The sequence below is a fragment of the Mirounga angustirostris genome, unplaced genomic scaffold (assembly GCF_029215605.1).
Source record: "Mirounga angustirostris isolate CCGP_5_RB_7025 unplaced genomic scaffold, mMirAng1.0.hap1 SCAF_1, whole genome shotgun sequence".
Lineage (NCBI taxonomy): Eukaryota > Metazoa > Chordata > Mammalia > Carnivora > Phocidae > Mirounga > Mirounga angustirostris.
Window position 1 is genome coordinate 164,678,677 of NW_026991709.1, and position 24,357 is coordinate 164,703,033.

The following is a 24,357-nucleotide window of genomic DNA, read 5'->3' on the forward strand; positions in this document are numbered from 1 at the left end:
CTCCCGGGGAAAGAAGGGGAGTCTCCCTGGATCTGCTGCTTGTTGGGTCCCTGCTGGAGGAGCAGTGGCCCGACTGTGCTGCGGATCACAGTTTATGGCAACCCTGAGCTGAGAGCCCATTCCTCGGCTCCGTCTCTGCAGTCGGCTTCCCCACTCCGATACCTGGGAGCTCTGCCGCACTCAGGCACCCCCGGTCTTTCTGTGACCCCGAGGGTCCTGAGACCACACTGTCCCAGCATCGGTTCCACCCCCACTTAGCCACTGGAGTGAAGTCCCTCAGTGGAGCCCACTTCTAAAAGTTCCGATTTTGTGCTCCGCGGCTCTCTCACTTGCCAGAAGCAGAGGCCCCCTCCCCCGCCGTCTATCCTTCTGAATATTGCCTCGGATTCACTTCTCCGCACGTCCTACCTTCCAGAAAGTGGTCGCTTTTCTGTTCAGAGAGTTGCTGCTCTTCTTTTCTTCAATCTCCTGTTGAGTTTGTAGGTGTTCAGAATGGTTTGATCCCTATCCAGCTGAATTCCTGAGACCAGACGAAATTCAGGTCTCCTACTCCTCCGCCATCTTGCTCCTGAACCTCTGTTTAACTTTTTTTGAGATACTGCTAAACTGTTTTCCAAGTTAACCGTACCATTTTACATGGCTTCCAGCACTGTATAAGGGTTTCAGTTCCTCCACATCTTTGTCAACTCTTGTTGTCCTCTTTTTTTTTTTTTTTTTTTGGTTATAACCATCCAGTTGGGTGTGAAGTGGTACCTCACTGTGGCTTCAGTTTACATTTCTCTAACGACTAATATTAGGCACATTTTCACATGCTTACTGGCCATCTGTATTATCTTTGGAGAACTCACCAGGAGGGGTTTTGTACTATATTATACCTGGTGAGTGCAAGCCTCCCACCCTAAGAAAGATTAAAGGGGCTTGTAGAAGTCTGACCTTTATAACCCATCAAGGCTTGCTTCCATGACAGGGCCTCTTGTAAGGAGAAACTGGGAGTGAAATCAAAATTGAGCAGGAGCGAGACACAGGAAAAGGAAAGAGAATATAGACCAAAGTCGGGGGAACAGAGCCAAGAAATCCTGAAAGCAGGTTGTCACACCTGTCAACACATACATTAACTAAACAAGACTTCTTACCTTGAAAGGCTTTCCTGAACCTCACTTTGTCAGGAAAACTAATTTCAAATAAAAGTAACAGAAAAGTATTTGAGGTGAAATCACAAAGTTTGAGTCAGAAAAAAGGAAGAGAATATAGAAACTGGTTTGGAGGCTGGTGGGCAGCATGTTACTTCAGAAGTTTCTAATTTAAGAGGGGATGAGGTAAGCGGGCTATAAGGGGTTTTGACTAATTTACACTCTTCTGAATGTATATAATGTACATTATACTCTTCTGAATGTATATAATGTACATGAGGAATTTTTAGGAGCTTTAATCAAATTCCTGAGCGTTCTGAATGTTTCGAAGATGTTTCTTAGGAAAAAAAAAATTTTTCCAGGAGGGGGATGGGGGGATGGGTGAAATAGACAGTGGGGATTAAGAAGTACACTTGCCATGATGAGCACCATCACCCACTATTGAAATGAAGCTAAGAAACCTTTTTCAAATATTATAAGATGTGAAAAAATACCATAAGTCAAAATTAGAAAAACTCCAAAATGAGGTGACAGAATTTAGGAAAGAATTAGAAATAAAAAATCATTTCAGTAGTAAAGACTAAATTAGAAGGAATACAGGAGCAAATAAGTACAACAGATAATGCCTTAAGAGAAATAAATTGTGAAAAGAGGAAATTTTTTTTTTAAGATTTTATTTATTTGACAGAGAGCGAGAGCAGGAACACAAGCACTCTGCCCCTCTCCCCTGCTCGAGCGTGCTTGCTCTCTCTCTTACTCTCTCTCAAATAAATAAATAAAATCTTTAAAACAAAAAAAAGGTCCATCCACATCGTTGAAGTTGGCACAATTTCATTTTTTATGGTTGAATAATATTCCATTGTACATATATATACCACATTTTCTTTTTTTATTCTTCCATCAGTGGACACTTAGGTTGTTTCCATGTCTTAGCTGTTGTAAATAATGTGCAGGGAACATGGGGGTGCAGATATCAAATTAGTGTTTTTGTTTTCTTTGGATAAATACCCAACAGTGGAATTGCTGGATCATATGGTATTTCTCTTCTTAATTTTTTGAGGAACCTGTTTTCCATAATGGCTACACCAATTTACACTCCCACCAACAGTTCATGAGGATTCCCTTTTTTCCCACATAGTCAGCAACCCTTGTTATTTCTTGCCTTTTTGTTACTATCATTCTGACTGGTGTGAGGTGATACCTCATTGTGGTTTTGATTTGCATTTGAATAGTGATGCTGGGCATCTTTTCGTATATCTGTTCGTCATCAGTATGTCTTTGGGAAAATGTGTATTCAGGTCCTTTGCCTTTTTTTTTAAGATTTTATTTGTCAGGGAGAGAGAGAGCACAAGCAGGGGGAGCAGCAGGTAGAGGGAGAAGCAGGCTCCCCTCTGAGCAAGGAGCTGTGGGATCATGACCTGAGCCAAAGGCAGATCCTTAACCGACTGAGCCACCCAAGCGTCCCTCTCTGCCCATTTTTAATCAGATTATTTATTTGGAGGTTGAGTTGCAGAGTTCTTCAGGGTACTGTTGTCCCCACAGAATGAATTTGGAAGAATTCATTCCTGTTTTTTATTTTTGGAATAGTTTGAGAAGACTCATTCTTTAAATGTTTGGTAGAGAGTCACCTAACTGACTCAGTGGAGCACACAACTCTTGATCTTGGGGTTGTGAGTTTGAACCCCACATTGGGTGAAGACATTACTTAAAATCTTTTTTAAAATAAAAAATAAATGTTTGGTAGATTCACCCGTGAAGCCATCTAGTCCTGGACTTTTGTTGTAAGTCTTTTGATTACCAATTCAATTTCATTACTAGTAGTAAGTGTTCAGATTTTGTTTCTTCTTCATTCAGTCTTGGAACATTGTATATTTCTAGGAATTTATTCATTTCTTCTAGGTGGTTCAGTTTGTTGGCATATAACTTTTCATAGTAGTCTCATAATCCTGTGTATTTCTGTAGTATAGGTTGTAATTTTTCCTTTTTCATTTCTGATTTTGAGTCCTGTCTTGATGAGTCTGGCCAAAGGTTTATCAATTTTTTTTTTTATCTTTTGGAAGAAACAGCTCTTTCACTGATCTTTTCTGTTGTTTGTCTCTGTTTTATTTATTTCCTTTCTGATTTTTATTATTTCCTTCCTTCTACTACCTTTGGGCTTTGTTTGTTCTTTTTCTAGTTCCTTTAGGTGTAAGGTTAGATTGAGATTTTTCTTGTTTCTCGAGGTAGACCTGTATCACAATTGATTCTCCTCTTAGAATTCCTTTTGCTGGGGCACCTGGGTGGCTCAGTCATTAAGCATCTACCTTCGGCTCAGGTCATTATCCCAGGGTTCTGGGATCGAGCCCTGCATCAGGCTCCCTGCTCAGCGGGAAGCCTGCTTCTCCCTCTCCCACTACCCCAAATAATAAATAAATAAAATCTTTAAAAAAATAATAATTCCTCTTGCTGCATCCCAGAGATTGTGAACCATTGTGTTTCCATTTTCATTTTTCTCCAGGTATCTTTTTTCTTTTTTCTTTAATTTCTTCATTGACCAGTTGGATGTTTAGTAGCATGTTGTTTAGTCTCCGTGTCTTTATATTTTTTCAACTTTTTAAAATTAATCCCTTTGTCATGATGTAATACCCTTCATCTCTTGTTACAGTCTTTGTTTTAAAGTCTATTCTCAGGGTGCCTGGGTGGCTCAGTCGGTTAAGCATCCAACTCTTGATCAGCTCAGGTCTTGATCTCAGGGTCATGAGTTCAAGCCCCACGGGCATGGAGCTTTTAAAAAAAAAATCTACTCGGGGCGCCTGGGTGGCTCAGTCGTTAAGCGTCTGCCATCAGCTCAAGTCATGATCCCAGGGTCCTGGGATCGAGCCCCGCATCGGGCTCCCTGCTCGGCGGGAAGCCTGCTTCTCCCTCTCCCACTCCCCCTGCTTGTGTTCCCTCTCTCGCTGTGTCTCTGTCAAATAAATAAATAAAAATTAAAAAATAAAAAAGTCTACTCTGACCTAAGCACTGCTACCCCAGCTTTTTTTTAAATTTCTTCCCTCCATTTGCATGGAATATCTTATTCCAGTTCCTTCAGTTTGTCTTTATGTGTCTTTAGGTGTGAAGTGAATCTCTTCTAGGCAGCATATAGATGGATCTTGTTTTTTCATCCAGTCATCCTTTGTCTTTTGATTGGAGCATTTAGACCATTTACATTTAAAATAATTATTGATAGGTATGTACCTATTGCCATTTTTGTTCTCTGGCTGCTTTGTAGTTCCTTTCTGTTCCTTTCTTACTCTTTTTGTGGTTTGATGACATTCTTTAGTGGTATGCTTAGATTCCTTTCTCATCTTTTGTGTATCTACTATAGGTTTTTGCTCTATGGTGACCATGAGGCTTACATTTATTTATAACATTTATAACAGTTTATTTGAAGTTGATAAGAACTTATGCATGAATGCATTTTTACTGTCCACCCACATTTTACGTTCTGAAGTCAAATTTTGCGTCTTTATATCATGTGTATCTCTTAACTGATTATTGTAATTGTAGTTGTTTTTACCACTTTTGTCTTTTAACCTTCATACTAGCTTTACATGTGATTAATCCAGTATCTTTAGTATATATTTACCTTAACTGGTGAGTTTTCTACTTCCATATGTTTTCTTGTTACTAATAAGCACCCTTTCTTTTCAACTTAAAGACAACCCTTTAACTTTTCTTATAAGGCAAGCTTAGTGGTCATGAGTTCCATTTGCGTTTCCTTGTCTGGAAAGCTCTCTCCTTCAATTCTGAGTAACTTCCTGGGTAGAGTACCTTTTGTTGGAAGTTTTTTTCTTTTAGCACTTTGACATGTTTGTTACCGTGATTGCAGTGGTAGTTTCACAGGGTTTACCTGTGTCAGAGCTCATCAGATTGTGCAGTTTATGAGCAGTGAATGTCAGTAATACCTCAAAGCTGTTCTTAGAATTTTATTTTGGAGTAGAAAGAACGCAGACTGTTATTGCTATGAAAGAACTCAAGGACTGTTGTTTCCATTAGCCCTTCCTGGGGTATCTACTAGAGAATAAGCTTCAGACAACAAAAATGACTAGAAAGATATCAAATATAGTTTAATTGTAGAGAACTAAGACTAAATGAGAGTTACAAGGCAGAGTATAGGATGTACTGGCCATATGCTCTTTTAAGGTAGCAGACAACTGTTTAAAAAGTGGGCACAGGGCACTGGGTGGCTCATTTGTTAAGCATCAGACCCTTGATTTCAGCTCAGGCCATGATCTCAGGGTGGTGAGATCGAGTCCTGCATCAGGCTCTGTGCTCAGCAGAGTCTGTTTGAGGCTCTTTTTCTCCCTTGCCCCCTCGCCCCACTCGCATGCTCGCTCTCTCTCTCTCTCAATAAATAAATAAATAAATAAATAAATAAATAAATAAATAAAATCTTTTAAGAAAAAAAAAAGTGGGCACAAGCAGAGCTGGAGATATAGGATCTTTTGATGTTAGTAACCATGCACATAAAACAAACCCCTGCCCTTCCCCCAAAAAAACACCTGTAGAAGAGAATGGGGAGTACACTGCAAACACTTTTTTAAATGTTTTTACTTAGGGGCGCCTGGGTGGCTCAGTCAAGCATCTGCCTTCGGCTCAGGTCATGATCCCAGGGTCCTGGGATTGAGCCCCGCATTGGGCTCCCTGCTCTGTGGGAAGCCTGCTTCTCCCTCCCCCACTCCCCCTGCTTGTGTTCCCTCTCTCGCTGTCTCTCTCTCTGTCAAATAAATAAATAAAATCTTTTAAAAAATAAATAAAATAAATAATAAATAAAATGTTTTTACTTACTATATTGGCAGTGACTGAGACCATTGAGTGTGAAAGGAGATGAAATAACTATGTGGCAGTGGGCATCCCTAGCACCAGATTATAGTCTTGAAATACAATTTCTCACTAAAAGAAACCCTAATTCTTGAGGAAGTGGCTGATCTTAGGTTTGAGGCGGGATACATACAAGATGAGCCTGGAACATTTTGTCATACCCAACAGAAATGATCAAAAACATACTTGGACATACCAGGGTTATCAAAGGAGCCAATTTGAACACACACCGCAATTTAGGTGTCAGAAAAATGAAAATAATTGCAGTGAACTGAAATCCAACAAATACACTTAAATCCATGAGTTCATAATGATATATAAAAGAGAATCAGGGGCACCTGGGTGGGTCAGTCGGTTAAGCATCTGCCTTTGGTTCAGGTCATGATCCCAGGATCCTGGGATCAAGTCCCACATCGGGCTTCCTGCTCAGTGGGGAGCCTGCTCCTCCCTTTTCCCTTGCCCCTACCCCAGCTTGTGCTCTCTCTCTCTCTCTCTCAAATAAGTACAATCTTTTGAGAAATAAAAAAATAAGAGAATCGGTCATCCTTTTTTTTTTTTTTTTAAAGATTTTATTTATATATTTGACAGAGAGAGACACAGTGAGCGAGGGAACACAAGCAGGGGGAGTGGGAGAGGGAGAAGCAGGCTGCCCACCAAGCAGGGAGCCCGACGCGGGGCTCGATCCCAGGACCCTGGGATCATGACCTGAGCCAAAGGCAGACGCTTAACGACTGAGCCACCCAGGCGCCCCTCAGTCATCCTTAAAGAATGGCAGGGAACCAGTTCATAAAGTGTGAAGCATTTATCCTGCCTTTCCTATCTGACCTGTATCCATAGGGAGCCAAATATTAATGAAGGGAATTGCTCCTGTCTAGATTATTCTATATAATACATAACAAAGAAATGAATACAGAATCACCATTTTGTAATGTCCAGTGAATTAAAAGAGGCATAAGGGGCGCCTGGGTGGCTCAGTTGGTTAAGCGACTGCCTTCGGCTCAGGTCATGATCCTGGAGTCCTAGGATCGAGTCCCACATCAGGCTCCCTGCTCAGCAGGGAGTCTGCTTCTCCCTCTGACCCTCCTCCCTCTCATGCTCTCTGTCTCTCATTCTCTCTCTTGCAAATAAATAAAAATCTTTAAAAAATAAATAAATAAATAAAAATAAAAGAGGCATAAGAACATAAAAAGACAACCTGACATCATTTGCCTCCCAGTGAAAGAATACTGCCTGTAGTCTTAACAAAGGGGTCAGACTTGAGTCTGATCCAGTCTGGGATCCAGCTGACAATTTTCAGGAATTCAGAAGAATTCAGAGGTCTGAGTATGAAATAGCAAATCAGCCTGAGAGTCTGTAGGTCAGATGACTGGTCTTTCTTCAACAAAAACATTGTAAGGAAAAAAAAGATCAGAAGGGGAATCTATAAATAAGGAGATCTAGAAAAGATTAAAAAAAAAAAGAAAAGAAAAACGTTTATGGCAAGACTAAACTATAGTATCTAGGGATGCATATTTGGGTGACAAAACTAAAGAGAAAAAAAAGGAAGAAATCAGAAGTCAGGAAGATATTACCGAGGAGGAAGGGCTATGATTCAGGTGAGACATAATGACAGGGCTTCTTGGGTAAATGGCAGTTTGATATCTTGAACTGGTAGTGGTTACAAGAGTGCTTTAGAGTAACTCGTTAAACTTTGCTTGTTTTTCTGAATCTGTGCCTCTCTTCATATTTTTTAAAATGTTCTTAAATTCCTGGGAGTCCCTAACTCCTACTTTAAATATGTATTGCTAAAAAATACATGCACTGTTAGGACTCCTTGAAGGAGCATTATGGGGGCTAATCCCTAATTCATCAAAACAGCTGTCCTACATAATCCTGTCCTGAGAATTGGAGGGGAAATACACTGCAGCTTTGGGTCTGCAGAAGCAGTGCTCTGTTGCAAGGCAAAAGGGCAGTCATCCCAATCCCCCTCTTTACAGATTGGCTGCAATGCTGTCAGTTGGGCCCCTGCTGTTGTACCTGGAAGCCTCATAGACCAGCCATCGGGGCAGAAGCCCAACTACATCAAGAAGTTTGCATCGGGCGGCTGTGACAACCTCATCAAACTGTGGAAGTAAGTGGGGTTGGTGGACTTACCCTCAAGGGGACACTTCTTACCTTCTACCCTCCTACCTACTGTGACTCAGCCACAGTTCCCAAGAAACAGGATCACCTTCTTTTGCCCTCCTGCCCATAGAATACTGTTTTCAATCTGTCAGAGGACATCCTTTAAAAACAACTTGGCCTTCCTCAAGGACTTTAATTCTTTACCTACTTCCCAACTGCCGGAGCCGTTGGCTGTGGGGGAACATTTCTTGGAGGATTCCTTTATAGCTGGTGAACTGAGTAAAAATCTACAAGGTCAACGAATGAAATCAGAAAGATGGAATAGCTTCTTGGCCCCTGCAGAGCCCACAGGGTGGGGGTACAATGGAGGCGTAGGAAACACACCTGGGCTGCTACCTGCTGCTGCATTCTCCCTCTCATGTCCCGTTAGGGAGGAGGAGGACGGCCAGTGGAAGGAGGAACAGAAGCTAGAAGCGCACAGTGACTGGGTTCGAGATGTGGCCTGGGCCCCCTCCATTGGCCTGCCCACCAGCACCATCGCCAGTTGCTCCCAGGTCAGCTCAGATCCATGAGAGCCTCCCGTGTTGTTTAATCTCTGAGTAAGTCCCATCAAACCTTCCGGTCCCCCTAAGGTAAAGTCTGAAAAGGTAAGGGCAGGGCAACAGGCACCTTTGGACCAGTGCAAGTAGGAGAGTGCTTGGAGCCAGGTCATGCTATGGCAAAGGCTTGATCAGAAGGCACAAGTGGCTGGCTTCCACCGAGCCATGAGCTAGGCCAAACCCCGGACCAGTGTCCCCTCCTCAGCATTGTGCAGCTGGGGATTAGAGCTGCCCAGGTATATTCTGAAAGCATTCCCGAGCAGGGACCAGGGGCAGTCGGAAGTTCTAGGATCTTGGACTCACCTACCTTTTCAGTCTTCACAGACAGATTACAAAGGAAAGACTAAGGACAACCCTTTAAATTATATGCTAACCCCACCATAGACAAAGGTTAGCCAGGCTTCATTTGAGCCTGTTATGTTTGGTCCTGAATTTGAGATGGACTTTTTCAACTTGTCCCTTCTCATTCTCTAGCTTGGTTTACAGACAGCCATACCCATTCGGTTGAGAAAATTAGAGCCAGAGGGAGCCAAAACAAGGAAGTAACTTGGCAGACATGAGGAAAACCCAGAGAAAATTTTAGAGTTAGCAATGTAAAGTCCATACCTGAAACCAATATGAGCACGAGAACCTGGGAGACTGAACCAATGTGAAATGTGTTCGTGGGGTAAAGGGATAATGCTGGGTTGGAAATCGGCCGTCACAGGTATCCACACCCAGGAAGGCCTCGGCTATGCGTTGTGCTGAATCCCCCACCCCATTCCTGCCGAAGTCCAATATGCCTATAGATCGAGAGGATATCCCCAGTTCAAGATCCCTGCCTTGCCTTCCCTGATTCTAGCCTGTCTTTTCCCAGGATGGTCGTGTGTTCATCTGGACTTGTGATGACACCTCAGGCAATACATGGTCACCCAAACTATTGCACAAGTTCAGTGATGTTGTGTGGCATGTGAGCTGGTCCATCACAGCCAACATCCTGGCTGTCTCAGGCGGAGACAATAAGGTACACTCCATTTCCATGACATGGTGGACAGGGTCCTGTTTGTCTTTCATGTGCCCACTGGAAAGTGCAGTTGGATTCTCCATGTGATGACAGGCTTGGAAGGAGCCTTAATGAGGACTGTGTTTTGAGCACATCTCTTAATTATATCACTAAATCTTACAACCCCCCACCCCCCGCCCCGAGGTTGTTTTTCCCCCCTTTACAAATATGAAAGAAGCTGACAGTGGTAGTTAGGCTTGCATAGGGTCACAAAGCTCTTAGGTGGCAGAGTCAGTAATCAGGCTTGAGTTAACTCTAAAGACACTGACTGCCCTGGTAGTCTGTTGCCTTAACCATTTGACCACCTTCTCTTCATGGTGACATTCAATTAGCACTGCTTAAAATGTTACAGATTTAAAAAAAAAAATCTCACACAAAAGCAAAAAGATTGGAAGGTTTTTGTCAGACACCTAAGAGGCATATTTCTAAAAATCAGTATAATTCATGGGTGTTATTATTACCCACTATACCTCTTCCTACTGTGCTGTGAGCCGTACAAAGGAAGGGACATGGAGACAAAGAGTAGCTCAGAACAATATAGCAACAAAGCGAATGCACTTGAAAAATCCTGACTACTGCACTGAAACCCACCATATAAAGTTATGGATCCTCTGCCTGAGAGAAGAGGTCAGCTAGGGAGATGGCAGTGGCTTATTACTTCTTCCTTTCTGGAGGCAGCTTTCTTTTTTAATCATGACAGAGTACATAGTTCACCCATCTAAACCATTTTTAAGTGTACAGTTCAGTAGTTGAGTACATTCACATTATTGGGCAACCGTCACCACCATGCACCTCTGGAACTGTTTTCCTCTTTCCCAGATGAAACTCCCTCCTCACTGAACACTAACTCCTACTCACCCCAGCCCCCCAGCCCTGAGCACTGTCCCACTTCCCGTCTTTGTGAATTTGACTGCTCTAGGGACTCAGTGTAAGTGGAATCCTGTAGTGTCCTCATCTGTGTTGTACCATGTGTCCATTTCTTGCCTTTTTAAGATTGAATAATACTCTGTTCTACCACATTTTATCTATCCACACATACATTGATGGACACTGGGGTGCTTCCACCTTTGGGTGTTGTCAGTAATGCTGTGCCCATGGGTTTATAAATAATACCTCTTTGAGACCCTCTGTAGTTTTTATCCAGCCAGGGGTCCCTTTCATGCATAGTAGTCCCAGAAAGATCTAGTAGGCCCCATCTCAAAGCTATAGAATTTTAGAGCTGGAATGACCCTAAAGAAAACTAATCTAATCCTCTTTATCTCTAGTAAATGCCAGAGACAGGACTAGACCCCAGGTTTGGTGGCACCCAGGACAGGCCAACAGACCCTGACTTGACTGAGGAGCCCCACCATAGTGTTTACAAGGCAGTAGGCAAGTGCCTGGTTGGACATTCCACTTTTGTAGTCTGCTGTCATTATTCTTTTATGCTTCTTATTCTTCTTTATCATCCTCTTTATCAGCCTGTTTCCTACAAACAGCTCAACTCTATTGCTGTCTGCATAGTATTCCTTCACTACAGGACTTAGTATGTTCTCAGTCTAGAGCATTCTGCACAGTGCATGTGTAGTAGATAGTCTGTCTCTAAAGCAGGAATTCTTAAAATCATTTTTTTTTATCAAATACATGTACATAGCTTGAGGTAGTTTTTATTAGGTTATGATTTTTTAATGCTTTCTCCTAATTTTCATTCTCCAGGAACAAACCTTTTCAATGCTTAGCTGTTTCTTCTGCTGTTTACTTCAGTGTAGAAATAACATACTTACTCATCTGTCATCTGCCTCTAGCACACTTCTCAGACTTTAGTACTAAACTTGTTAAGACATGTATTGCCAAGCCCACCCCCAGAGCTTCTCAGTCAGTGCGTCTGGGCGAGGACCCAAGAATTTGCAGTTTTCCCAAGCTCCTGGTCGCTGCAGATGCCCTGGTCTAGAGACCATGCTTTGAGAACCACTGTTCTCTTCCCCTGTATCACCTCACAGAAGCTACAGCAACTTGGTTAAAACAACATCCATTGTTGTTATCTAGTAGTAGTAGTAGTAGTAGTAGTAGTATTACAACTATTACTGTCATTTCATGTTATAGCATTATTATTCACAGCATTGCCCCCCTCTCTGTTTTTCTTATTTTTTGAGGTGTTCTTTTTCCAGTTTTATTGAAATATAATAGACCTACATCAAAAGTTTAAAGTGTATAGCATAATGGTTTGACTTACATGTACTGTGATCAGCACAGTAAGTGTAGCATCCATCATTTCATATAGATACAATAAAGAAAAAGGGAAAAAGAAAAGCTTTTCCTTGTGATGAGAACACTTGGGATTTAGTCCCTTAACAGTTTGCACATAGACCACAGTTTTCACATAGACCATTTAGTCTCTCACAGTTTTCACAGAGACAGTGTGACTATGGTCATCATTACATCCCTAGTACTTCTATGTCTTACAACTGCAAGTGTATACTTTTTGACCCTCAACTCCCAACTCTGGTAACCACAAATCTGAACTCTTCTGTGACTGGTTTTGGGTCTTTTATGGGTGTTTTTAGGTTTGTTTTTAGATTCAACATATATAAGTGAGATCATACAGTGTTAGTCTTTCTTTCACTTATCATAATGCCCTCAAAGTCCACCCACATTGTCACAAATGACAGAATTTCCTTACTTTTTTATGGCTGAATAATACTCTATTGTATATATATATGTACCATGACTTCTTTATCCATTCATCTGTCAGTAGACACTTAGGTTGTTTCCATGTCTTGGCTATTGTAAATAATGCTACAGTGAATTGGAGTGCAGATACTTTTCAAGATAGTGTTTTCATTTTCTTCAGATAAATACCCAGAAGTCAAACTGCTGGACCATATAGTTCTATTTTTAATTTTGTTGAGGATCCTCCGTACTGTTTTCCATAGCAGCTGTACCAGTTTACAATCCCACCAAGCGTGAGCAAGGGTTCTCTTTTCCCCACATCCTTGCCAGTACTTATGTTTTTGTCTTTTTGATGATAGCCATTCTAATGTGTGAGGTGCTATCTTACTGTGATTTCGATTTGCATTTCCCCAGTGATGAGTTATGTTGAGCACCTTTTCATGTACCTGCTGGCCTTTGTAGATCTTTTTTGGAGAAATGTTCTATTCAGGTCTTTTGCCCATTTTCTAATTCGATTATTTGGCTTTCTGGTATTGAGTTTTAGGAATTCTTTTGATATTTGGATATTAACTCCTTATCTGATGTATGACTTGCAAATACTTATTCCCAGTCTGTAGGTTGTCTTTTCACATTGTTGATTGTTTTGCTGTGCAGAAACTTTTTAGTTTAATGCTGTCCCACTTGTTTATACTTTGTTGCTTATGTTTTAGGTGTCAACATCCAAAAAATCATTGCCAATACCCATGCCAAAGAGCTTGTTTCTTACATTTTCTCCTAGGAGTTTTATGGTTTCAGGTCTTATATTTAAGTTTTAATCTATTTCAAGTTAATTTTTGTGAGTGGTATAAGGGTCTAGTTTTATTCTTTTACATGCGAATATCCAGTTTATCCACCACCATTTATTAAAGAGACTGTCCTTTCTCCATTGAGTATTCTTGGCTCCCTTGCCAGTTATTAGTTAACCATATATGCTTGGGCTTATTTCTGGGCTTTTGATTCTGTTCCATTTATCTATTTGTTCTCATACCAGTACCATACTGTTTTGATTACTATAGCTTTGTAGCTTAAAATCAAAAAGTATGATGCCTCCCACTTTGTTCTTTCTCAGGGTTGCTTTGGACATTTGAGGTCTTTCGTAGTTCCATATAAATGTTAGGATGCTTTTTTTTCTACTTTTGTAAAAAATGCCATTGGAATCTTGATAGGAATTGCACTGAATCTATAGATGGCTTTTCGTAGTATTGACATTTTAACAATGTTGGTTCTTCTAATCTATGAACAAGATACCTTTCCATTTATTTGTGCCTTCAGTTTCTTTCATCCCTGTCTTGTAGTTTTCAGAGTAGAGATCTTTCACCTCTTTGGTTAAGTTCATTCATAAGTATTTTATCATTTTTGATGCTATTGTAAGGATCATTTTTTTTAGATAATTTGTTCTTAGTGTATAGAAACACTACTGATTTTTGTATGTTAATTTTGTGTCCTGCAACTTTAATGAATTCATTATTTAGATCTAAGTTTTTTGATGAAATCTTTAGGATTTTCTGTATATAAAATCTTGACATATAAAATAGAGACATTTTAGTTTTTCCTTACCAGTTCTGATGTCTTTTTTTTTTTCTTGCCTGACTGCTCTGGCAAGGACTTCCAGTACTGTGTTGAAAAGTATTATATTAGCTGTGGGCTTAGCATATATGCCTTTAGGAGTTACCACAAACAGATGTTATATGTTGTCAAATGCTTTCTCTGCATCTACTGAGTGATAGGATTCTTCTTTCATTCTATTGTGAGGTATCACATTGACTGATTCGCATATATTGAATGATCCTTGCATTCCATGATCCTGATTGATCATGTCAAGTGATCCTTTAAATATACTGTCAAATTCAGTTTGCATCTATATTCATCAGAGTTATTTGTCCATAGTTTTCTGTTCTGGTAGTATCCTTTTCTGGCTTTGGTATCGGGGCAATGTTAGCCTCATATAATGAGTGTGTGGGTGTGTTTCTTTTTTATTTTTTTGGAAGATTTTGAGGCTTGATATTAATTCCTTAAATGTTTGTTAAATTCACCAGTGAAGCCATCTGGTCCTGGGCTTTTTTACACTAGGAGATTTTTGATTATTGGTTCATTCTATTTCAGAAAATTTTTTAATTTTTTATTCAGATTTTTTCTTCCTGATTCAGTACTTGGTGATTGATGTTCTAGGTTTCTGAAAATTTGTTCATTTTTTCTAGGTCCAGTTTGTTGACACAGTTGTTTCGTGGTAACATCTTACTTTATTGCTGTGATTATCATTTGGAATGTCTCCTTTTTCATTTATAATTTTGTTTTGGGTACTCTTTTTTCTTTGGTTAATTTAGCTAAAGTTGTGTCAGTTTTATCTTGTCAAAGAGCCAACTCTTAATTAATCTTTTCTATTTTCCTGTTCTCTGTTTCATTTATTTCTGCTGTGATATTTATTTCCTTCCTTCTGCTAGCTTTGGGTGGTTTGTTCTTTTTCTAATTCCTTAAGGCATAGGATTAGGTTATTTATTTGGGATAGGTCTTGCTTCTTAATGTAGGCATTTACTGCTATAAACTTCCCTTTAAGAACTGCTTTTGCTGCATCCTGTAAGTTTTGGTATATTGGGTTTCTATTTTTGTTTCAAAATAATTTATTTCATTTCTTCTTTGATCCATTGGTTGTTCAAGAGAGTATTTAATTTGCGTGTATTTGTGAATTTCTTAGTTTCCTCTTCCTATTGATTTCTAGTTTCATACCATTATGGTTAGAGAAGATACTTGGTTTGATTTCAGTGTTTAATTTGCTAAGACTTGTTTTGGGTGTAACATATAGAAAATGTTTCATATGCACTTAATGTATATTCTGCTATCAGAAGGTTCTGCATATGTTAGGCCCATTTGGTCTATACTGTTGTTCAAATCCACTGTTTCCTTATTATCTGTCTGGATGATCCATCCATTGCTGAGAGTATTCAAGTCCCCAACTATTTTTGTATTACGCTTTCTCTGTTTAGTTGTTAGTTTTTTATTTGTAGTTAGAACTGTTATATCTTCTTGATATGTTGATGCCTTTCTCTTTTTTTTTTTTAAGATTTTATTTATTTTTGAGAGAGAGCACAAGTAGGGTGAAGGGCAGAGGGAGAAGCAGACGCCCCGCTGAGCAGGGAGCCCGATGCGGGACTCGATCCCAGAACTCCGGGATCATGACCTGAGACACTTAACCGACTGAGCCTCCCAGGTGCACGGCCCCTTTTGTCTCTCTTTACTATTTTTAAAGTCTATTTTGTGTGATATAAGTTTATAGCTACCCCTGCTTTCCTTGTGATTACCATTTGCTTGAAATATCTTTTCCTATCCTTTCTTAGTCTCTGTCTTGAAGGCTAAATGAATCTCTTGTGTGAAGCATAGTGTTGGATCTTGGTTTTTGTATTCATTCAGCCATTTGTTGTCTTGATTGGAGACTTTAATCCATTTACATTTGAAGTAATTAATAAGTTAAGGCCTTACATAATTGCTATTTTATCATTGCTTTCTGTTTTGTTGATCCATTGTTGTTTCTTATTCTTTTTTTGTGTTTTGATTTCTAATAGTATCAGTATGCTTTGACTTGTCATGTTCTTTTGTCTGATTACTACAGGCTTTTCCCTTGTGGCTATAAGACTTACATAAAACATCTTAACTTCAGTAGAATTCCTAATCTTTACACTTTTACTTTTCCTCACCCTTACATTTTAGGTTAGTGATGTTACAATTTACATATTTTATAATGTATAACTAATAACAGTAGGTATGATTATTTTTTACTACATGTTTTAACTTGTAAAGGAATTATAAGTGAATTACACACCACTGTCATATTACAGAATCCAACTTTAACTATGTATTATCATTACCAGTGAGTTTTATGCTGCCTTATATAATGTTAATAAGCAACCTTTTATTTCTACTCAAAGAACTCCCTTTAGCATTTCTTGTAAGGCAGGTGTAGCTGTGATGAGTTCCTTCAGCTTTTGTTTATTCAAGAAAGTCCATCTCCTCTTCATTTCTGAAGGACACTTTTGCCTGCTGTAGTATTCTTGGTTAACAGGTTTTTTTTCTTTCAGTATTTTGAATGTGTCATCCCATTTTCTTCTGGCCTGAAAAGCTTCTATGGAGAAATCTGCTCATAGTCTTATGGGGGTTCCCTTGTATCTAACTTTTTTCTCTAGCTGCTTTTAAAATTCTTGGACTTTTGACAATTACAACATCTTTTTATAGCCTTGTTTGGGTTTAGCCTGTTTAGAGCCTCCTGGATCTAGAGGTCTATTTCTCTCCCCAAGCTTGGGAAGTTTTCAGGCATCATTGCTTGAAATATACTCTATGTCCCTTTCTCATCTTCTGGAATTCCCCTAATGCAAATACTGCTTCTTTTCATTATGTCCCATTGCAGTCTTTAGTATTTTTCTGTTTTGTTCCTCTGGGTAATTTCCAATGTCCTGTCCTCCAGGTTGCTGATTAGTTCTTCTACATGGTCAACTCTGCTTTTGAAGCTCTGCTACATTTTTCAGTTAGTTTCTGGTGGTTTTTTGTTTTTTTGGTTTTTTAATGGTGTCTATTTTAGTTGAACTTAATTTCATTTAGTTGTCTATATGTGCTTGTAGTTCACTAAACTGAAGAGGATTGTTCTGAATTCTTTGTCCCACAGTTCATAGATCTTCATTTAGTCAGAGCTTTAATTTCCTTTGGTGTTATATTTACCTGGTTTTCTGTGATCCTCATGTGAGCCTAGAGGATGGACTTCACTGTTGCCTGGATTCTCTGGTTAGGCTTTCTATACAGTCAGGACTGGCCTCTCTGTGAGTCTTCCCAGACTGTTGTTTGGAGATGCAAATTAGGCAAGAGTGAAGACTGACTGTCCTAGTTAGATGAGGCCACTAGTTTTGCTGTGTAGACGGGAAGCCACGCACTGTGTGCTCTATTCTGGTGCCACTGTAAGCAGGGCTGTAGGATGGGCTCTACAGCTTCCTGCATGTTCTGCTTAGATAAAAAGTAGTTTTCCTGCCCTGGCACAATGGGAAAAGCAACTGTAAGGCCAGTCATATTTTTTTTGTGGTCTTGACTCAAGCCAACCTGTCCCTAAGTTTCCTGGTGAAATAAGGCCATTGGCTTTTGCTGTGGGGGGCCTCCAGCTCTGTCCACCCCCCTTTCTGCTAGAGTTGCAGGGTCATGCAACTTCCAGGTGTTGTAGTGAGCCCTTGCTGTCTGATGGGCCTGGGGGCCATGCTCTTCAGCTGTTTGGGCTAGGACTCAGGTCTGCTACCTGGGCAGCCCAACTTCAGGGGCCTCCCAGATTTTTCTGAACAAGCTTTCTGGATGTGAGGCAGCAAGGGCCAGGAACTGCAGCAGGAAGGGGGGGCTGTGACAGCTTTTCTGTCTGTCTGTTAATATTCCAGTGCCAGTCCCTAGAAGCCCTCCCCACTTAGTCACACTCAGATTCCCAGTAATTGAGCCCCACAAAGCGACAACTTACAATGCTGGATGTCACCCCTGTGCTCTTTTCCTTCTGGAGGAACCATAGGTTGCACATGGTGTTATGCCAACCTGGGTGGGGGGCCATGCAGTCAGCACGTAGCCTTCCCACTTAGCCTTCTGGTACAGTATCTTGGTCTCGGTGGTGGAGGGAGGTGCTTCAGCCTCACTGTGCTCTTCTAGGATTCCCTCAGTGGTTTCTTGTTCATGAATAGTTCTTCCTGTGGGGGGAGCCTAAGTCAGGAACAGCCTTTGTCACCATCTTGGTGAGGTCACTCTCCCTACCCCTTCTTTCTTAATCTGTGGGGATTTTTGTTGACTCACAAGCCTAGTCATGGCCTGATGGGGGACCTGAGAAGGTGAGGGGTGCAGACCTGTGACAGGCTCCGTGTGCTGGCTTGCAGGTGACCCTGTGGAAGGAATCGGTTGATGGGCAGTGGGTGTGCATCAGTGATGTCAACAAGGGCCAGGGTTCCGTGTCTGCCTCCGTCACAGAGGGCCAGCAGAACGAGCAGTGACAAGACAGGCAAGGCCCAGCGCCCCACCTGCTGACTCCAGGACTGCCCTTTCCTGGACCAACTGACCAAATAGCTGGGAGGAACAGCTCCAACACGATTACTTTCCCAGGAGTATTACAAATGCAACCAGATTGATCATCTGCCTTAACATGATTTGATATGGTTTGTAATTTACTGTCCTGCTGAAAGCATTCATGTTATGAGGAAAAAAGCTACAAATGATCTTCAAATCTATTATTTTAAAATATTTTTGGCCATTTTTATGTACCCTTTGGGTTCAGGCATTATTTGGGGGATTTTGTTTCCAAAAAAATAAATTCATATTGCTTATAATTCTTCCTGCATTACCCTAACCCCTCTCTTATTTTCATTCTCATTGCAAGATCAGTGTACTAGAACAACGTTCGCCAAGACCCAGGTCCCTTAGCGCCCCCCCTCCCCCCGACACACAAAAATTTGGTCTGTGCCTGTAACATGCCCATGATTCCAGTTATACTGAAGGGGCCATACAGAGGGACGAGAAAGGGATGCCAGATGTGGACTTCGGTGACAGGGCTTGTATCCTCTGAGCACACATCCTCTTCTGGAGAATGGGAATAAAAGTCTGCTTTACAGAGAAGACTCAGATGAACTACTGCACGTGGGTGACCCATAAAATGTCATGCCAATGGAAGGCAGTATTAACCAAATAGCAAGAGACTGGCCCAGAAAGTGGGCATGCTTTATTCATGTTATGGACCCGGTCAGTGAGGGCGGGGCCTGTGCTGGAGACCATGGTTCTGGTCCTGCTCAAGGCTGAACCAAGTATCACCGCTTAGCAGAGGCCCTGGGACCCTCACCTGAATCAGCAGCCGCCAGTTACTGAGGCCTGTTGAAGCCGGCACTGCACTAGAGACCCTGCACATTGGGGAACACAACAGACTGGTGCAGGTGTGTGTCCCCGATTTACCAGTAAGAAGAGAGAAGACCTGCCCAGGGTTGTCCACTGCCAAGTGGTAAAGCCACTATTTGAGTCCTGATCTGGCTCAACTCCAGAGTGGCTGCTGTCAAAGGCAGAACTCGGAAGGGGGTGTGTGGAGGCTCCTCAACTATAATCTGGGGTAGTGCTCACAGCAGACCTTTATGTGAGCGCACTTAGCTTTGCAAAAGGTCAGACCACTCACTTCAGCAGGTTATGTGCACAAGGGAATGTGGACCCCAGTTCTTCTACCTGCTCCTCATCCTTCATTTTTCAGCAGTAAAACCCGTTTTAAAATAAATATTAGATCATAATGCATAAAATGGGAAAAGGTGGAATGACTATCCTTGAAGTAAGGCTAGAGAGGCCAGAGCCCTGCCTCTCGGCCTCCCACACTGTTCTGCACAATCCAGGCCTTTGGAGAACAGTATGGGAACTTTCTTACTCTGTCCAGTAGGTTCTAGCTTAGCTTGGACAGTGCTTCTGTCCATTTATTTGGATGAGAAAACACCCACAAAGGCACCTTTGCATACACTTCTCAGTGGACAACTACTACCTTTAGTTCTGGTTAGCTCTTCACATGTCTACCTTCCCTAACAAGCTCTGTGCTCCCCCAAGAACAGGCCTGGTCTTCCTGATGGTGCCTGCTACCCTCAACAAATAATGAGAAGCAACTAATCCTGTGTCACACAGTGGGTTGGTGATAGGTTAGTGGGCTCCTGGCCATATGCTGTTGGTAGCTCACACCACCAAGATCAGTTAGGGTAATCTGGAGGTAAATGAATATTAAGGTAAACCCTTTATAGTTTATGCTTAGAGTGGTAACACGTTAGCCATTCCTGGAGTGAGATCCCTCAAATTTGTTACCACTAAATAGGCTAATCAAGTGGAAATACCATGTGTCAATCTTAAAGGGCATTTGACAAGCCCAAGTGCTACAAGTGTAAAGGTAATTTAGAGTTAGGGTAAGAGAGCAGTAGCAACCACAATGTTTTTTAATCCTTTCACAAAAACAAAGCAACTGGGATAGGACATGAAACCCCTAGACATTAAGGTAGTCCCTCAAACCCTAGAACGTGGAGGATTAGGGCCAAACCATATCTATAATACCTGTGTAGGAGCAGCATAGGCAAGAAAGAGGGGAGCTTTTATGGTCCTATGAGCCAAGTAACCCAAGAATGACCAAGTATTCATCCATTCAGAACAGAAACCTCAACAAGCCAATGTGAGAACTGTCAAAACTAGAAGATTCACAGGCTCTCACAAGTGATTTCTAAAAGATTTCCACTGCCACGCATGAAGGAGTAGTAGCTATAAGAGTTTCCCTTACACCACAAAAAACTAGAGAAACAATATACATGAAACAAATCCTTATGGGCATAGGACAACAGACAGTGTTGGGGTAAGGGAAACAAGTGAGGGGAGCACCAGTTGCCCCAGCTTATTGCCTAGGAGCAGCTACCAGGCCAAAGGGCAGGGAGACAATCCAGAGTCTAGTGGTCAGAGTCCAGAAAGCTAAGCTAGAACCTACTGGACAGAGTCCTGGAGAAAAGGGAGCTGCTCAGACCAAGCTCCTTAGATCTGTGGAAGCATCTCCTGCAGTCTGACCCTAACCTGCATACATGAAAGGCAAAACTCTTCATGACCAGAAACCAACAGACCACACAATTCTTGAACTCAGAGAGGGAATAGTTCATGTGCCCAAGATCCAGAGTGCAACAACTTCAGAATACACAGAGCATTGGGTAGAGTCCTAAGAAAGATCATGTCTTAATAATACATCTTAAATTAGGTCTAGATTAGAGGCTCCTCTGGACCATAAAACCAAGCCTTAAGGTCCACAATAATTTCACTTTGTGTCAGGTCAGAGCCCAACACTCTTTTAAAGGAAAAAAATTAAGTACCTGAAAACATAAAACTCACATAACGTCCAGCTTCGAATCCAAAATTACCAGCTGTGCGAAGCAAGAAAATGGGACCATAACCAGAAAAGAAAAAAAAAAATGATACAGAAATGAGACCATGAGATTAGCAGGTAATGACCTTAAAAACAGCTATTATATGTTCAAGAATGTAAAGGAACAGGAACACAAGAAAAATGATACCAAAAAGTTGCAAATGGAATTTCTAGAAATGAAAAATTCAGTATCTAAAGTGAAAAAATATGGGAGTAAGAGCAGGCAGACACTGCAGCAGGACAGATCAGTAAGTCTGAAGACAGCAGCAATAAAAACTATACAAACTGAAGCACTAGAGAAAAAGAGACTAAAACAAACCAATCAACAGACCTGTGGGACACTATCAAGTAGTCTAAAGTATGTGTAAGTTGGAGTCCCAAGGAGGAAAAAAAAAAAAAATTTAAGGGGAGAAGGGGACAGAAAAAAATATCTGAAGAAAAAAACAGCTAAAATTTTTCCAAGCTGGATTAACATTATAACCCTACAGATTGAAGAAAATCAGAGAAGCCCAAGCAGAACACTAAACATACATACAGATCCCATAAAATTGCTGAATAAAAATTATAAAATCAGCCAGAGAAAAAAAGACATACTACATACAGAAAAACAAATATAAGAATGGCAGCCAGCTTCTCATCAGAAATTTTGCAAGCCATAAGAAAATAAATGTCTTTGAAGTGGTGAAAGGAAAAAAAAAAAACATCAGCCTACAATTCTATAGCTAGTGAAAACTTCAAAAATAAAAGTGAAATAAGGAATTTTTTAAATTAAAGCCAAAAAAATAGTCACCAGGAGAACTGCATTACAAGAAATGTCAAAGGAAGTTCTTCAGGCAAAATAGTATCAGATAAAAATTTGGATCTATACCAAGGAATAAGGAGCACCAGGAATAGAAAAAAAATCTGGGTAACTATTACACTTCTTTTCCATTTCTTTTATCTCTCAAAAAATATTTTAAGTGCATTGTGGGGCTTACAACTTACATAGAAATAAAATCAGTAATAACAATAGCACAAATAATGGAAATGGGGAAATTGGAAATTTTCTGTTTTAAGGGTCTTATAGTATCTATGAAGTGTTATATTTGTTGAAGGTATACTGTATTATGTTGAAATTGTATTTTTAAATCCTAGGTCAACACCTAAAGAATAAAGCAGAGAGGGCGCCTGGGTGGCTCAGTCATTAAGCGTCTGCCTTCGGCTCAGGTCATGATCCCAGGGTCCTGGGATCGAGCCCCGCATCGGGCTCCCTGCTCGGCGGGAAGCCTGCTTCTCCCTCTCCCACTCCCCCTGCTTGTGTTCCCTCTCTCGCTGTGTCTCTCTCTGTCTCTCTCAAATAAATAAATAAATCTTTAAAAAAATAAATAAACCAGAGAATATAGCTGACAAGCCAATAGTCAAGATAGCAGGAAATCCTAAAATATACTTAATCCAAAAATGGTTATGAAAAGAAAAAGGGAGCGCCTAGGTGGCTCAGTTGGTTAAGCGACTGCCTTTGGCTCAGGTCATGATCCTGGAGTCCCTGGATTGAGTCCCGCATCGGGCTCCCTGCTCGGCGAGGAGACTGCTTCTCCCTCTAACCCTCCCCCTCTCATGTACTCTCTCTCTCTCATTCTCGCTCTCTCAAATAAATCTAAAAAAAAGAAGAAAAGAAAAAGGAAGAAAGAATAGATGGGAAAAAAAGAAAGAACAAATGGGACAAATTGAAGGCAAACAGCCAGCTGGTAGATTTAAACCAAACTTTGTAGGTCATTGCAATAAATATAAGGACTAAACACTCCAAATGAAAGGCCCCTGATAAGAGATTATCAAAATGGACTTTTAAAAAAACAAGACTCAACTATATGCTGTTTATATGAAAGCCACTTTAAATATAAACACAAAAACAAAATAAAGGACATCATTATATGAAAAGAAAGATATACTATGTAAACAGTAATCAAAAGAAAGCTCAGTTTCTATATTAACATCAGATAAAGCAGACTTCAGAACAAGAAATATATTAAGGATAAAGAGGGACAGAATAATAAATGGGTCACCTCCTCAAGAAGACTTAACAATTCTAAATATATATGCACCTAAAATAGAGCTTCAAAATAGATGAAACAAAATGGACAGAACTGAACAGAAGTAATCTACAATTACAGTTGGAGATCTCAACATTCCTCTCTAACAGAACAAGTAGACCCAAAAAAATCAGTCAAGTTATAAAACACATTAACCAGCCAAACACTCAATTTGACCTAACGGGGATTCTACCCAACAACATTTAAATTCATTCTGAAGTACTTTGGGAACACTCATCAAGATGAGACCAATTTCTGAACCATAAAACAAAATTTAACAAATCTAGAAATACTGAAATCATACAGAACACATTCTGTGACTATAAAGAAAGTAAATTAGAAATGAGTAATAGAAAGGTATCTGGAAAATCCTCAAATGTTTAGAAATTTAAGCAATCCACATCTAAATAACTAATGGGCCAAAAAAAAAAAAATCACAATAAAAATAGCTATCTATAGAGGAAAAGAAAAAAGAGTGGATGGGACAGGGATGGAAGATGTGGTCTCTGCATGTACTTTGTTTTATACCATTACTGACTTTGGAGCCATGTAATATTTAATAACTCCAAAAATATGAAGTTATAAAAGAAAAATATCCCTAAAAGTTGGGGGGGGGGACGTAATTTTAGTTATTTACAAAGGCCATGCCATAACCACACAGAGAAAATAAATATTCAAGTGACTTTAAAAGTGTTTTGAATGTATACCCCTAATAGGCTGCATTTAGTAGTTTTACGGTTGGTAATTGTAGTACTCTTATTTTGATAGTATTATGTTGACATTGCAAGATGAAGTAAGATAATGGTAATTTTATTAAGGTAATTAGAAAACAGGATTATTGGGATAAAGAAAAGAAATTTAAGTATAAAACCCAGGAAATGAAAAAACACTGACCTTAAATTTTATTTGCAAATAACAGTATGAACTCAGGACTTATTTTTATCCTTCTAAAAAGTATGTATTTCTAATCTTATGCACA

At 40.3% G+C, this 24,357-nt stretch overlaps 1 protein-coding gene across 2 annotated transcripts in view; it reads left to right on the forward strand.

The window, feature by feature from the left end:
- The window catches only part of SEC13 (SEC13 homolog, nuclear pore and COPII coat complex component), a 32,597-nt gene extending 13,865 nt beyond the window's left edge, over positions 1-18,732 (forward strand). For both annotated transcript variants that reach the window (XM_045861843.3, XM_045861844.2), the window contains exons 6-9: positions 7,949-8,082; positions 8,506-8,629; positions 9,531-9,677; positions 18,284-18,732. In XM_045861843.3, the coding sequence (XP_045717799.1) occupies positions 7,949-8,082; positions 8,506-8,629; positions 9,531-9,677; positions 18,284-18,397 (519 nt within the window). In that variant the 3' untranslated portion in view covers positions 18,398-18,732. The remainder of the gene's footprint in view (positions 1-7,948; positions 8,083-8,505; positions 8,630-9,530; positions 9,678-18,283) is intronic.
- The last annotated feature ends 5,625 nt before the right edge of the window (positions 18,733-24,357 follow it).